This window comes from Cucurbita moschata, unplaced genomic scaffold, assembly GCF_002738365.1.
Source record: "Cucurbita moschata cultivar Rifu unplaced genomic scaffold, Cmos_1.0 Cmo_Scf00024, whole genome shotgun sequence".
Taxonomy (NCBI): Eukaryota; Viridiplantae; Streptophyta; class Magnoliopsida; order Cucurbitales; family Cucurbitaceae; genus Cucurbita; species Cucurbita moschata.
Genome location: NW_019268540.1, coordinates 3181378 through 3196941, shown reverse-complemented (window position 1 = coordinate 3196941; position 15564 = coordinate 3181378). Strand labels below are relative to the sequence as shown.

At 36.7% G+C, this 15564-nt stretch overlaps 3 protein-coding genes across 10 annotated transcripts in view; 2 read left to right on the top strand and 1 right to left on the bottom strand.

The window, feature by feature from the left end:
* The first annotated feature begins 200 nt into the window (after positions 1–200).
* On the top strand, positions 201–2157 carry LOC111461018 (DNA-directed RNA polymerases II, IV and V subunit 11-like). Of its 2 annotated transcripts, none has more exons than XM_023104444.1 (5): positions 201–287; positions 421–510; positions 619–697; positions 1266–1355; positions 1810–2157. In XM_023104444.1, the coding sequence occupies exons 1-5, from the start codon at positions 235–237 to the stop codon at positions 1840–1842; spliced, it is 345 nt and encodes a 114-aa protein (XP_022960212.1). In that variant the 5' UTR covers positions 201–234; the 3' UTR covers positions 1843–2157. The 2 variants fall into 2 exon arrangements, with proteins under 2 accessions (XP_022960212.1, XP_022960210.1); XM_023104442.1 differs by having other exon boundaries at positions 1260–1355.
* A 97-nt stretch (positions 2158–2254) lies between these two features.
* Positions 2255–6530, bottom strand: LOC111460971 (cation/H(+) antiporter 28-like). The gene is made up of 5 exons (XM_023104372.1): positions 6451–6530; positions 6103–6364; positions 4263–5240; positions 3270–3860; positions 2255–3077 (listed from the first exon to the last, which is right to left on the bottom strand). Exons 2-5 carry the CDS (start codon positions 6289–6291, stop codon positions 2445–2447), a joined length of 2391 nt encoding a protein of 796 aa, XP_022960140.1. The 5' UTR covers positions 6292–6364; positions 6451–6530; the 3' UTR covers positions 2255–2444.
* The window catches only part of LOC111460970, a 21381-nt gene continuing 12122 nt past the window's right edge, over positions 6306–15564 (top strand). Inside the window, exons 1-11 of one of the 7 annotated variants that reach the window (XM_023104366.1) lie at positions 6307–6657; positions 7687–7868; positions 7989–8171; positions 9646–9720; positions 10347–10462; positions 11974–12088; positions 12223–12351; positions 13278–13325; positions 13642–13820; positions 13902–14098; positions 14226–14518. In XM_023104366.1, coding sequence (XP_022960134.1) covers positions 8040–8171; positions 9646–9720; positions 10347–10462; positions 11974–12088; positions 12223–12351; positions 13278–13325; positions 13642–13820; positions 13902–14098; positions 14226–14518 — 1284 coding nt within the window. In that variant the 5' untranslated portion in view covers positions 6307–6657; positions 7687–7868; positions 7989–8039. Of the gene's footprint in view, positions 6658–7686; positions 8172–9645; positions 10011–10346; positions 10463–11973; positions 12089–12222; positions 12352–13277; positions 13326–13641; positions 13821–13901; positions 14099–14225; positions 14519–15564 lie in introns of those variants that run through there. The other 6 variants (XM_023104370.1, XM_023104364.1, XM_023104367.1 and 3 more) reach the window with 6 other exon arrangements.

Genomic DNA, 15564 nt, shown 5'->3' with positions numbered 1-15564 from the left:
CTCTCGTCTTAGGTACAATGACACCACAATTACTTCAACCCTACCAACTTAGACGATACGACTCAATCCCACCCAAAACGACATGTCGTTAGCGTATTGAATTACACTCCGACTGTCAAAACGGCGTCGTAGCGAGAAACCGTTGAGGAAACAGAGCGGGTATAAATACCCCAAGTCGCCATCTTCACAATGCTATTTTCAGAGGAAGTTCAGTTTCAGGAAGAAGAAAAAACGATGAACGTACCCGATCGTTACGAGCGCTTCGTCGTCCCCGAGGGCGCCAAGAAGTAAATTCTTGAAACCTTAACCTTTTTCATAATCAGTTTCATTCGGCGATCGGTTTTGCTTTCTTTATATACACACCACCACCATCTCTGTAGTGATTTCCCGTACGGGCGTCCAATTTGTTGAACATTGTAGGGTTTCATACGAGAGAGACACGAAGATCATGAACGCGGCGACTTTCATTGTAGAGAGAGAGGATCATACTATCGGAAACATCATCCGCATGTAAGGTTTTCTGTTAACTGGAAGTTCCGGTGATTTTGATTAGTGTCTTCGTTATTGTTTATTGACGTGGATGTATATTTATATATGTTTTTCTGGTGGAATAATCAGGCAACTTCACAGAGATGATAATGTGCTGTTTGCTGCCTACCAGCTTCCTCATCCTCTTAAGTACAGAATACTTGTTCGGGTTAGTACTTAGGTCAATTTTCCGTTGTATATTAGTTGTTCTATTGCATGAATGGTTAGTTGAACAGAATTTTGAGTATATCTGCTAGGCAATGTTTTTCTTTGGTAATGGTAGATTACACTCTGGAGGAGAACGACTGATTAAATTTTATAATGTAACTAGCGTTGGTTTATTCTCATGATTCTCTGTTACATGCGCTAGTTTGAGACTGTTAAGTTGTTCTTGGGGGCTAACATCCCTGGGAAGGAGTAAATCAAGAATTTTACCACTAACTTCTTATGATGGAAACTTTAAAATCTTCGCTTTTGTTTATACAATTTTCTCAATTTAAGACGAGCCAGGGGTAATTACCCCTCCTTCTTCCATCACATGGGGAGAAAACCTCAACTAGAAATCCTTGAGGATGGCAAAAGCTTTGCAGTTACTGATTGTTTTTGAATACCGTAATTGTTTTCTAGCTTTATATCGTCTGTTCTTGATTAAATTACAGTTGGCCATTAGGTTCTTATTGGTGTTCTTTTATATCATTATGTTCGATTCTTTCGATCTCATTGTTGGGCAGATACAGACGGCTAGCCAGTCCTCGCCGATGCAGGCATATAATCAGGCTATCAATGATTTGGATAAGGAGCTTGACGTTTTGAAATATGAGCTCGAGGTAATGATTTCGCTCCCCCTTGACCATTTTTTCTGCAATTTGGGTGACGTGAATATGTTTTTGTTCCTTTTTCATTATGACGGAATACAGTTCTCTGCTTTACGCCTATTTTATTTTGTTTCTGATCATAAATTTTAAATTACTGATTATCCTTGAAACTTGCATAAAAATTTGTGTGGTCTTGTTAAATGTTCATATTTAATGTAATCTAGATATTAGAACACTTATAAAACCTCTCTAACATATGGGATACATGTAGTCTCTAATACAAGTTCATTTAAAATTGTTTGAAGTTTTTGTTAAATGCAACCTAAGAACATAACAGTACAAAAAGCTTTAATGCAAAGTTTAGGTATACAAGTTATTAGTCCAAATATTTAAAGGGCAAAAAAAAAAAAAAAGATTATGACATTATTACCATTATTTTACATTTGTGAATAATTACTTGATGCAGGGTGCGTTTTCTAGGTTCTCGAGGACCTATTAGTTTGCCTTAAAGAAAACCAAAGGGAAAGTTCTGTTATCTGACCATTTTAAGATTTCGATTCCTTGAATATGTGCTTCAACTCAAAAAATTCCAGTCGGAAATGGAATGCCAAAAATAAAATCTATAGCATTTTTTAGGTTCCTCTTTTGTTTTGTTAGTTTTCTCCACTGTGTTGAGGGAGCATAAGTGCTCCAGTATATTCTTCCATTTTCTTTCAATGAAAGCTTGAAATTTAGTCAGGAACAAAGAACAGCTGTTTTCATGTTAATTAAATTATTAATCGAATTTGAGCCTAAAGGAGTGGTCAAGGCACAAATAGCAGGGAGAGTCCTAAGAAATATCATATTTTATGAAGTTAACATTCATAGCTCAAATGCTCCATAAGTTGTTGAAATCCAAAAGAATATGAAGTATGAGAACTTGCTTTATTGTTCAACTGGCTAGAGAACACTGTTTTACAGAACAAGTCAAATGGTCAGAATTCTATGTACTCTGTCAATATTTCTACACTTTTTTTCTATAATTTCCAGCAGCTAGAGTTATACAAATCACTGTATTCCAAGGCTACAATTAGCTTCTAAATGTCTATCCCGCTACTAATCTCATCGGTTTCTTGACATCTCCATAATAGAAAAATCATCATCAAGTCCATCTAGTTCTCCTTTTAGATTGTGTTGTTGGATGACTAAAACCGAGGTCCTAACAGAGAATTCAGACCCCGAAAGAACATCCCCTATAGGACCAAGTTCTGGACATTGTTGCCAGTCATTCATCCCAAAAGTTAACACCGTGTTCACCTTCCCACCTCGACCGACGATTATGAGTGCATATTGCCCTTCCAGTAATTTCAATGTAGAATATGTCTCTGCAGAACTCGCAAGGTGCTTTTCGACATAAGCAACGTGCCCACCAGCCACGTGTCGTTCGTAAAAGGTAGCAAAACATTCATCGTCTAGTCTCATTTCCTCTTCCTGCTCAGCAACACTTATCCTGTAAGTCCCAGCTCTTCTTGCAGCATTCTCTGCAGCAGCATCCACCAAGAATCTAATCACAGAGAGTTTAACTCCAGGATGCCTTGCTACTCGAGCTGCATACGCTAATGCTTCTCGGTCATCTTTACCGCTGATGAAGATGACTGCCACATTCAGAGATGCATACGATCTCGAAATTTTCTCTACTGTTCCAAGACCTCGATCCACTAGGATTCCCACAGAGCATGGGGCATTCCTGAGAACCTGCTTGAATGAAATGTGTCAGCCATCGATGAGAAAATTTGTAAGAAACGCAAAATTCTCAAAAGTTAATCTATAATAACCTTCACTTTCTTCGCATCAAACATCCTATAATCAACCAATTTCCTTGTAGTTGTATGTGTTACACTTGAAATGCACCAGTTGATGGCAGCATTGCCAGTAATAACTTATTACCTTGCGGTTGACGTAGCGAAAACCCGAATTGCCCTCACTCAAAGACCCATCAGCACGCTGGCTCTTGTGAAATGGCAGTATGATAAGAGCTCCCATCAATTCCTCAGCCAAAATGCATATGTCCTGAGCCATAGAATTGAATGCTGAGAGAGCTAGCATTCTTCCAAGTGTAATTCCGTCTCCATTTTCGTCTACATAGCTCTGAACCACAGCAGTAATTTGGTCTCTCATTTGTCTCACTCCCGCGTGAGTTACAGTCAGGGTGTCCTCTCCTTCAACCTGCACTAATGTGGCTGCTATTTCATCTGTAAGTTCAATCATGTCTGTGAGATATACAACAACTCCAGGTTTAGCCATCCCCCGAGAAATCTCCATGATGCTAATGGCTGCTGAAGTGTTCTGAAGTCCATGTATACATAACAAGATCTTAAGCTCGCTTGATGGATCAAGCAATTGGAGCGCCATTCGATGGGTAGGTGTACGTTTCCTTGCCCTTTTGATTATATGTGCGACAACTTTTGGCGCATGCACGATTGTGAAGAAGATTACAATTACCATCCCAATGCTCGTAGAAGTCGTCGTCTTTCCAGCCTGCATTTGTTCATCATTTCAGTATAGTACTTAACAAGACGACAGTTTCAAATGCCCCAATCAGGGTTTCCAATTTAGGGTTCCGTTTTTAATCCGTATTTACAGTGCTATAAGTTCTCTTTCTTTGACATTCAAGATTAAGCACGGCTTTCCAGGGGAATATTAAAATATCAGAAAGAGAAGGTAGCTTTTTGAAACTTCCCTAGAACGTGAGCAAATAGCCACCGATGGCACCCCGATGTCAGTCAAACAAAAGATGGCCAGGAGCAAAAAGAGAGCCTATTGCACTGTACGTACGGAATTAAAACCGAAACCCTAATTCGGAAACTCTGGTTGGGGTATTTGAAAAAAACCGAGTCGCAATTGATAATTTTTCGAAAAGCCTTGCACAAGGGTACTTACGGTTTTTGCAGCAATGGCCAAGTATATGTGAAAATGGCCCTTCATGGTTAACAGCAGCCCAAGTGCTACTGATTCAGGCCAATGAAACCCCAAAATTGCCCCAGCAATCACAGTACCAACAACTTTTCCTACGGTTGCAATGACAAAAAGAAGAATCAACCTGACCCATGTCATTATTTGTCCAGGTTCAAAGTCACTCCACCTGGATTCAGCCCCCATCCAAAAGAAGAAGATGGGATAGAAAACGGTACTAAGCAGGTAGTTAATTTTTCCAATGGCCCATCTCGATACTCGACCTTCTCGAGGTAAAAACGTTCCCGCTAAGAATGCACTGAGAATCGGATTGTAACCGAGTATAGTAGGGCAGCTGCAAAGGAAGGCCATGAAAGCAACTGCAAGAACCAGGTGAGGACCTTTCATAGGTTTACCCTCGGGGTTTTCATTATTAACCCAGTTCATAAATACAGGCGAAACCTTTGCTGCGACTATCATCTGTATCAATAACACAAAACCTAATTGAAAACCTCGTGTCGTGGAGAGACGTACCTCTTGACATTTGCAAAAGAGATAACCAATACAGATAATGAGAGTGGATATAAAATCAGAATGCATCCCAGCAGCAATAACGAGTCGACCTATATCCGACTTGCCTATTTTAAGACGGGTGATCAAACGGGTTAGCACAGGAGAAGCTGTGCTAGAGAGGACAGTTGAGAGGGAGAGGATGAAACTGATCTCTTTTGTCTTTGAAAAACTGATAAATGGGGTTATGGAACAGGCTAAGACCAGTGTCGAAATCATCCCAGCGTAAGCTACTTTAGCATCACGTGTAGGTGCTTTGAAGAGTATGTATGGATCCATCTCCAAACCCAGCGAGAACATATAGCATATCATACCAAAGTCAACGATATAACGCAGCGTCTTAAGCGTTGATAAATCGAGTTGTTTCCTTATGAAGTTCCCAACAACCAAACCTACCTGCATGTTCAAAGAACATTACAAAATCATAAGCATTTCAATCTAGACCAAGAGGGCAAAAGCACCCTGTTCTCAGTGTCATTAGAATGACTTGAAAAGAAGAAATCACTCATGAACACACTAATGACCATCATATGACATATAACCTATCAGCCTCTCAAGGACCCAAAAACAAATAATAATAATCATAAGGCAAAATATACATAATAGTCCCTCATCTTGAGTTATTCTCATTTTCGTCTCGGTCCTACGAAATTCTCAATTTGACCCTAAACACATTCACCGACACGCGAGATCCAACTTATTCATCCTCAAAACTCCATTTGTCCATAAACAAAATCCATTTCTTCAAAGGGGCAAACCACATGTCCAACTACGTTGATAAGCTAATAATTGAATAAGACATAAGTTCTTTTTGTGAGGGACCTAATTGAAAGAACTTAAAGAGTTTTGAAAGGTTGATAGCAAAACTAAGAATTGCCTAAAAGATCAATTGCCATTTGATACATTTATTCTAATAACAATGGAAGATTTTCTTCCATTTTTCCCCCATTCCCTTCAGCTCACTGCTCTGTGCTCTGGAATGTGAATTATTGAGACACTCAAAATCCAAAAATCATATTATTCTACCAGAAAACAGAGCCATAATCTCAAGAATCAGATTATTCTACCAAAGATCAGAGCCATAATCTCAAGAATCAGATTATTCTACCAAAAAGCAGAACCAAAATCTCAAGCATCAGATTGTTATACCAAAAAGCGGACCAAAATCTCAAGAATAAGATTGTTATACCAAAAAGCAGAGCCCAAACTCAAGAATCGATGTGAAATTTTCAGAGAAGAGAATCAAAAAGCGACTTACGATCGTATCAGAGCTAATACGAGGTTGAGAAAAAGGCCTAAAAAGGTAATGCACGCCATTGCAAAGACCCATCATGAGAAAAAAGCCCAAAATAGACCGGGTCGCCCTCCCGAAAATTTCACTGAGGCGAATCCTGCATGTATTACCAGCTAATAATCGCGATGGCTCACGAACCCTAGTCCTCGCCATTGCGTTTCTTCTTCTTCTTCTTCTTCTTCTTCCTCACTGAATTCCCAACCACCATAAAAATCCTTTTTCTGCTCTGCAAGAAGATGAAGAACACAGAATAATAATAACTATCCTTGTTTTTTCCCCGCCTCTCGGCGATGAAGTTTTTGTTGATCCTACCTTTTTCCTTGGAAATGATGAACGATTGCACCATTGACATTGTTGATCCAACACGGCTGTTCGAGTGGCTGGGATTATCGGCTTAAATCTAGCAGAAAATGATGCAGCAGTCTCCGGAGGAACAGCCATGCAAGAGATCATATACCAAATGCTTCCCCTACCGAGGTCAAGATCAGATCAGACGACAATTTTATTATCAGATATCAGGTTCTTCTTTTCCTTTTTATGTAATTATTTTTTTTTTTTTTTTTCATAATTTAATGTTTTCAAAATAATAATAATAATATATTTTCCAATACATTAAACTAAAAAGAAAAAACTATAAACTTTTTTATTTCTTAAAAAAAATACATTTATTGTTTAAAAAAACGACGGTTTTTAAAAGATTTACGATAAGTTAAATAGTAATATTGCAACGTAAAATAAAATTTAAGACAACCCTACTTTTAAGATTATTACTGAGATTGATAATATTTGACGCTTATAACCGATGTTAGTGATGTGTTATGACTTGTAATTGTTTGATTTTTTAAGTTTTACGAGATTTTAGTTATCAATGTTAACGATCATGGAGGGCTCAAGCTACAGATCCCAATTTGAGAGTGGAAACTTAATGTTATAGATAAAATTTATACAGTAAGATCAAACCCAAAACGATAGAAAATTACTAGGTTCAAAACTAGAGTCATATAGAACCCGAGGCAAGGTTGAGCCTAACTGAGCTAAAAGGTTTGAAAGCCTACCTTGACCTAAACCAAGGTGGGTTTAGCACACGTGCGCGTGCTACAATCTAATGAAGCTCGGGAGAAGCCCGATTCAACCTTCTCCTAGCTCTATTTGAAAGAAATGAAGGAAACCCTTAGATTAATCGTATAAATATAGTATGAAAACGACATTAATGCTAACTCAAACCTCGTTCTTAAACTCAAAACGTGCTACAGTGCTCTAACTTAGCAGTGTTTGTGACAAACACCACGTCGGCATACAATTATTAATATGACCTAATGTGTAAAAAAATTTAAAACGTATGTGATTTTATTTATGGGAGTAATTGATTTATAAAAGTTAAAATAGTATATATAATTTTAATATTTTATGATATATAAATAAATAATATATTGGGAAATAATAGGAAATGCCTCTTTTTTAATTGATTATTATTTTTAAAAAAGATAAATTCCAAGATCGTTTTTGTCTATAACAAAATAACGGCTAATGACATTGCGCGAAAACCAGGACCATGGGAGCATACGTGTAGCCGAAAATGGAGGGAAAGGAAGAACGGTATAAAATGGCGTTGAGTTCGGCCATTTTTCTTTCGGTGGAGGCCTCGGAGATCAGACCGGACATCAATTCTTTAACAAATTTCCGGAGGCCACTTGAATCCCACCGTAGGTCCTCCTCCCCAAGCACCGTTGGTGAGAATTTCATTTCCATTTTTTTTTTTTTTCCAAATTTTCAATCGATTTCGGATTGATTTTTTGGGCTGAGGATTTCACCACCGGAGTTTGTGGACGGAGGTATCTGTTTGATTTTAGGGGCGTCGTTGGGGATTTCTTCTAATTTTTAGTGTCGAAAGATCAATAAGAATGGTTTCGGGGCAAGTGATGTTACCTGTTTGTGAAGCTTTGTGTTTCTTTTGCCCTGCTTTGCGTGCGAGGTCGAGGCATCCCATCAAGCGCTATAAGAAGCTTCTCGCCGATATCTTTCCTCGTTCTCAGGTTCTATCTCTTTCTCAGTCTACTATTCTCTTTTAAAAATTGCAATATTTTTTGGTCTGAGTTGAATCCATGCTTATCTTAGTCTAGATTTGGTCAGGTTGTTGTATTGATCTTCTGGCCCTTGCATCTTAAGTTTTGTTCCATAAACCGGTGGCTGGTTGATCTGATTGGGACAGGATTGGCTAGGGGGGTAGAGTCAGAAATTTGTATGGGAGAGACGAAAATCTACATTCTAAACTTTTTGCATGCATAAACTTTCAAATTTGACAATTTAGACGAGAGATTAGAGACAAAACTACAATATCTACGCTACAATCGGTTTAAGGTTAAGACATATGAGCTCGACCAGAGGTTAAATGATTCCATGAAATGTTAGAATGCCACAGATCCATGTTAAAGCTGTTAGACAACACGACTCTCCACAATGGTATGATATTGTCCACTTTGAGCATAAGCTCTCATGGCTTTGCTTTAGGCTTCCCCAAAAGGCCTCATACCAATGGAGAGGATATTATTTGTTTATAAACCCATGATCATTCCCTAAATTAGTCGACGTGGGACTTACATCATCCAACAAAAGCTTCTTCAGGAGGTTTCATCTCTCTCATTTTGAAAATGTTCGTGTATCCCAGAAAATCTTCAAGGGAGCGTTCCAGAATCGTTTCTTTGAAATATATATGACCATTTTATGATATAAAATTGTACAAAGGTTTAAAATAATTCTCATTGGTCCATCATTGAAGTACAAATTATTACAGCTTTATTTTGCATCGTTCTCTACAATGGCTTTTGTTGTGGTCAACCATATAAACTTCACAAAGCTGTTAACATTCTCTCCTTTTCCCTTTTCCAATGAATTTAAACGTGTTCCAGTCTCTTTGATTGGTAAAGGTGGTTCCTACTTCAATAAAGTTCCATTCAGATTATTAGTTTTTCCCCCCTTTCTTTTCTTCGACGATGATTTGAATTGTCTGACCACCTTTCCTATTTGCTAATTTAGCTTCTATAAAAGACCTTCTGTGTAGTTATAGTTTATAGTTTGTATTGGTACAAAATGAACACACCAAACAAAGATGGACATTATTGCAGACGACAACAGTAAGAGACATGAGAGTTGAAAAGATAAGTTATTCCCCCCTCCGGTGGTTTAATCTTTCAAACCATTATTCCTAAAAGGTCTCAGAACACTGTACTATTTAATATGGTATGACTAAGAGGAATATTACTAAATTATTAACAATAATGTTTATTAATGTACATGGTATTACAACTTACATAGACATTTTTACTACTTTGAAGCTAACTCTATCCTGCTTATTTTTCTTTGTTCATAGTTTAATTTTTGTTATTTCCCTTGTAGCTTATAATGCGCGTCAGTATTTTTTGTGCCTGAATGGCCTACAAGTTAAATATTCTATTTAAGCGTCTGAGAATTCTATTCCGAAATTGATCATTCTCTTTTGTGTTATGGCAGGATGAAGAACCCAATGACAGACAGATTAATAAATTATGTGAATATGCGTCCAAAAATCCTTTTCGTATTCCCAAGGTGTCACTTAGCTGAATTTTACTTTCAGTAATATCTTTGAACTGTGCTTTTGGATTATTCTGAAAGTGAATTATTTACTTTTTTTTTTTTTTTTTGTCCGTGTCACATTTCTAAAGTTAGAGTAGCATAGTGCTATGTGGCTTTAACTGTTTTTGACAATGAGGTAATGGACTCTCATTAACATAGGGGACGGAGTACTGAACTATGATGATATGTATCAAGCATTGGGCTCTGCCCTCTCATTTTGTTCCCCTCCGAGGAATCATATGATGGGAGTTGATAGTTCGAAGGTCCATGGGAAACTTATTTTTGAAATTCAGAATTTTTTGCCTTTTCATGATCATGCTCCCTAACACAGAGACTGTTTACCTGGTTTTGATTAATGATTGATGTGGATACTTTAATAATGTTTTCTTCCCATTAAAGCTTATTTTCCAGCTTGAGAGGTTAAGGATTTTTCCAGTGCTTGTGTTTTCTTTTTTCTCTTTTGTTTTGGCATAATTCAGCTGTTTGTCGTAGGTTCGTTGCTTGGTCCTTTGGGCATTGGGCCATAGTAATTTCCTGGTTAACCTTTAGAACAGCTCTATTCTTATTCTTTCACGAAATTTTAATTTTCCTTTTTGCAGATCACAAGTTATCTTGAGCATAAATTTTACAGGGAATTGCGAAATGGGCAACTTCACTCCGTGAAGATCATCATATGTATCTACAGAAAGCTGTTGGTTTCCTGTAAAGCGCAAATGTGAGTTACTTATTTAATTTTGTAGTGGAATTAAATATTTTAAATATTAATATCACTTTCCTTAATATCTTCCTATGAGATGCCTATAGAACTTGCACCAGGAAAGATAGATATGGTTGAGTGGTGCAAGCTGCTGATACATGCGTACATCTCAGTTATATCAATGACTTTCTGAAGCAAGTAGAACTTGTTCATGGCAATCAAATGAACTCAACTCGGATACAAAATATATTTTAACCCTCTTCTCTCATTTCAAACAAACAAATTCCTTCCTTTTCAGAATACTTGTTGTTGTAGATGACCTTGCATACAAGTCCTTAGGAATTCCTATGCTCTATGAACAAATGGTTGTACTTTGATTACTCTTCTTTTCACGGTACTTAGTGACCAATTCTACTATTCAGACTTACATTAGGATTTGGGTCCAATTTGCCAAGTTATATAATAGAGGCTGACGTATCTTTAGGACATTGGTATTGCCTGTAGTAGTTATAGGCGGGACAAGAGTACAATGTTTATTATAAATGAACACAAGGTAATTTAATTGTATTTGCACTTTAGTAGCACTTTCATTTCTTTCATTCATTTTTTTAAGCTTCTAGGGTCTAACATCTTTCACTTTAATTTGTATTTTCAAGCTGGTTAAAAATAGTTGGGTATGGAAAATAAATATTTGGTTAAAATATGGTGTAGTTTTTTACTGTTTCTATTATAATTCACATGCTTTCAAATGTCCAAATTTAGTCTGTACTTTTAATAAATATGGCTAACTTTTTTTTTTTTTTTAATAGTCGCGCGGGACAAGAGTTATTATAAATGAACAAATTTAGTCATGTACTTTTAATAAATGTCCAAATGTCCAAAAACTTAGTCTCTATTAGTCTTTCCTGACTCTCTCCTATAAATTTTGAAAAATATATTCACATGGTATCTTTTCTTAAATTTATTATTATTTTACCAAGTTCCATAGAAACTAACTTCGAACTAATAAGGACTTCTTTAATATTTATTGAAAGTACATAGACTATAAGGACTTCTTTAATATTTATTGAAAGTACATAGACTAAATAGAATGTGTCCCAAAATACAAACATCAAAATGTTATTTTAGCCTAAATTTTTTAATGTTTTTTCACATATAGGTCGGATGAAATTATGTATTTGTGTAAATTGTTTGGATTTTTAATGGCCTCAAGTATCTGTTACGTGTACATCCTTGTGATTGGATTTCAAATTAATATCTTCTGTTCACTTCTTTATTAAAATGTTGTGGTTCATGTGTAAAATTATTTTATATTGTTAGAAGTTTTAAAACACCATAATAACCTTTTAGGCTAATGAGAATATGAATTGAGATATTTTTCTTCCAAGTTCAGTGGAATCTTGTGTAATAGATGGAGAATTGATTTGCTGGTTGATAATAAGCATGCTTATCGATTTGTTATATCTCCTGACTTGATAACGTAATACTTACATGCATATGAAAGTTGTAATCAGAACAAACTATTGCAGGCCTCTATTTGCAAGTAGTTTGCTTGGCATCATCCACGTTCTACTAGATCAAGCACATCATGATGAATTGCGAATTTTAGGATGCCGAGCTCTCTTTGATTTCATTAATAACCAAGTAAGGTTTTCCAGTATGGTATGCTTACATTTTTTATGATTGTTTAATCTATTTTTGGAAGGATGCGATGAGTTAACTTAAACTTGTTCCTTGAAAATCCTCATTATTTTTATGTACTTTTATTGCCTGTGCAGAGGGATGGTACTTATATGTTTAACTTAGATGGAATGATTCCCAAACTCTGCCTTTTAGGGCAAGAAATAGGGGAGGAACAGAGAGAAAAACAAATGCGTTCAGCTGGCCTTCAAGCTCTCTCATCTATGGTAATCAGCATTGCATTTATTTGGATGTATTACTATGTATTATATATTTATGCACGTACTGAATGTGTTGGTCTTTCAAAGTCAGTAGACTAATTTTGAATCTCTACTTCTTCTGTATGATGGAAAATAGAGTGGAAAAATGATCTTAAAATGATGCCCACAAACATTGCTTTTGTAAGGCCATAGTCTTGACTGACCTAAGCCACCCAAAGGACATTTTGGATCGGAGAAGGTGTCTGAGATCCTTCTTTGGGTTTTGAGAAAAGGAAGTGGTTGAGAGGATTCAGAATAAATGGGTTAAACAAGAATGTAGTTATAAATCTATGGAACCTTCGTTTCTCATTAAAAAACAAATGCATTTGCAGAACATCTCTTTTACAAAACAAATGTAATGGCCTACCTAGGAAGGATTTTTTCCATCTTACCTCCGGATATGAATATGCATTGAAGACCGGAGTGGAAAACTACTTTTCAAATCAAAGCCTAAACCAGTCCCTTTGCAATGAGTCCTACTTTGACTCGCTGAATCTGAAATTTTGGGTTGGAAAATGGTCCTTTGATACCACCTTTCCGGGGCTGATCACTATGTCCTTTGACTGGTGCTATGTTCAAGCAGCAAAGGTTCCACATTGTGCAGGTGGGTATCATCTGCAAAGGAAGGAACATTGAAGCAGAGTGGATTGTAAGATCTCTGAATGGAGAAGACCCAAAAGCATTGCTTTTCTGAATATGAAACAAAACTAAAAAAAAAAAAGAAGTTATCCTGAACTAATTTTTTCTTCCAATGTACGCTTTTTTTTGTACCATTTAACATTTAGATGGCATTCCAGTTCTCTCATTTATGCAATATTTCTGTTTGAAGAACCATATTTTCTTTCTTGTCATTTTGGAAATTATTTTCTTATCTGAGTGCGTTCAACCTGCAGATTTGGTTTATGGGTGAATTTTCCAATATATCAGCAGAATTTGACAATGTGAGTTGCTTTGCATTATCACATAATTATATTTTTCTTGCTCTAATTCCTGAAGTTACTACAGCTTTTCTACCAGTGGGAACTGACATTTTTCTCCGTCAAATTGAATAAGTATGAGGAAGCAAGATTAACAATTTAGATAATTTCCTTATGGCTGTGGCATGTGATAAATATGGCTGTGGCATGTGATAAATATGCCTCTCATAGTTCTTATTTATTATAGATATTTTACCTCACACTCATTGTTATTTCTTCCGTTGGTGGTATTAACTTTTGTAAAAAATTTAGTAACATTTTCATCTTCCATGTGAATTAGGTTATATCTGTTGTCTTGGATAATTATGGGGATCTTGAAAATTATGCCTGTTCTTCTGGCCATGATGAGCAAGATGCTCAGGACGTCACTGCAGCAGTTTCCCATCCACGTGAACACATAACAAGGATGTGTTCATGGAAGATGATAGTAACTGAAAAGGGAGAAATTGTTGTATCCCTGTAAGTCCATGTCTCAGTATTCCATAATTATGTTTGCATGTCAATTTTACAAGTCTTATCATTCTTATACATATCTAACAGGGAAGACGCTCAGAACCCAGAATTTTGGTCCAGGGTTTGCCTACGTAACCTTGCTAAGTTGGCTAAAGAAGTTACAACAATGCGACGTGTCTTTGAATGTTTCTTCCGTTATTTTGATAACGGAAATCTTTGGTCTCCAAAACTTGGGATTGGTCTTTCTGTCTTAATGGATATGCAATTGATAATGGAGAATTTAGGTAATATTTTCCTTTGATTTTTTTTCTAAAGTCGGTGCCTTTGAGATCTAAACTACTACTTCCCACTTATTCGTATATTTCCATAATTGTGCTAGTGGTTCTTATGAAATACATTTATTTGATACAGGACACAACTCCCACTTCATGCTTGCAATTCTCATCAAACACCTAGATCACAAGAATGTTTTAAAAAATCCTACCATGCAGATTGACATTGTTAATATCGCCACCTCCCTTGCTAAGCATTCGGATGCTCAACCATCAGTGGCCATCATTGGTGCACTAAGTGATACGATGAGACATCTTCGAAAAAGTATACATTGCTCCCTTGATGATGCTAACTTGGGGGTGGAAGTTGTACAATGGAACCAAAAAAACCAAGCTTCAATTGATGCTTGCCTCGTGGAGCTGTCGAAAAAGGTAATTATCCTTTCATTTGTTCTCCCAAGAGCGGTTGTTAGGCCAAAGTTTCCCTTCAAACCGGTAACTAAAGATTCTTTACCGACATCATGGGGTACCAGGAAACACCCGTTTAAAGGCCCCATCAATATAACATTCCCTCATTACTGTTGATAAAGATTACAGTTGTTCTTGAAGAGCATTTCATTGAGATGGCTAGCAGAAAAATCGAGCTATGGAGGAAGAAATAGATATCATCATAATCTCTGGTGATTTCGGCATAATCGCTGAGCATCTAGCCACCATGGGACATGCGCGGCTTGGGATAAACATCAGCAGTGAATCAGACCTTGAAGAAATATATGAAAATCGTGACAAAGCCATACCTTTTTGAATGATATAGGAAGAAAGAGAAAGAATGGGCAAGGGCTAGGAAGTCAATCCAAAAATAGTTATTGCTTCAAGATTTGCTCCAAGAAGACACGTTGAATAGAGTAAGCTTCAAGATTTGATGGATGGTGGAACGTTGAATAGTTTTGTGATTTGGTAAAAAAATGTCAAGAGTTTCTTCGCGTGCACCGAGGAAAATAGAGTAAGCTTCTTGATTAAACTACATTCGAGCATCTTCACATGGTGGGACCTACTACAAGCTAATTTAAAAAGAGTAGGGGAAATTCCTACAAGATAGTGGCCTACAGTGAGCAAACTATTGAAGGACCACACATACCTGAAAATTATGAGCAATTACTGTATAATTAATATCATAATTGCTGCAACCAAGTAGCGGAGTGGCTGAATTCATCGATGAATGTACTGAGTGAATGCAAGGAATATCATCAGTGAGACAAATCCAGAAAATCTTAAGATTCATTAATGGACTTTCATCTCACGGAGGCCACTTATCTCACGTGGGCCATGACATTAATCCTGAAGATTGAAAAATACTGAATAGGGCAGCTACATAAGCTACACATGGAAACAAGTGATGGACTCACATACTATGTTACACAATCAGTCCCAAAATGACATTAAGGACGGCTGGAAAAAAAAAAAAAAAAAAAAAAAAA

Bases quoted from the DNA above. Each gene is read 5' to 3' on its own strand.
- LOC111461018 (XM_023104442.1), top strand. From the start codon at position 235: ATGAACGTACCCGATCGTTACGAGCGCTTCGTCGTCCCCGAGGGCGCC. The intron at 288-420 runs GTAAATTCTTGA...TGAACATTGTAG, and splicing joins GTCCCCGAGGGCGCCAAGAA to GGTTTCATACGAGAGAGACA. The intron at 698-1,259 runs GTTAGTACTTAG...ATTGTTGGGCAG, and splicing joins AGTACAGAATACTTGTTCGG to ATACAGACGGCTAGCCAGTC.
- LOC111460971 (XM_023104372.1), bottom strand. From the start codon at position 6,291: ATGGCGAGGACTAGGGTTCGTGAGCCATCGCGATTATTAGCTGGTAAT. The intron at 5,241-6,102 runs GTAAGTCGCTTT...TTGAACATGCAG, and splicing joins GTATTAGCTCTGATACGATC to GTAGGTTTGGTTGTTGGGAA. The intron at 3,078-3,269 runs GTAATAAGTTAT...TCATTCAAGCAG, and splicing joins TTCGCTACGTCAACCGCAAG to GTTCTCAGGAATGCCCCATG.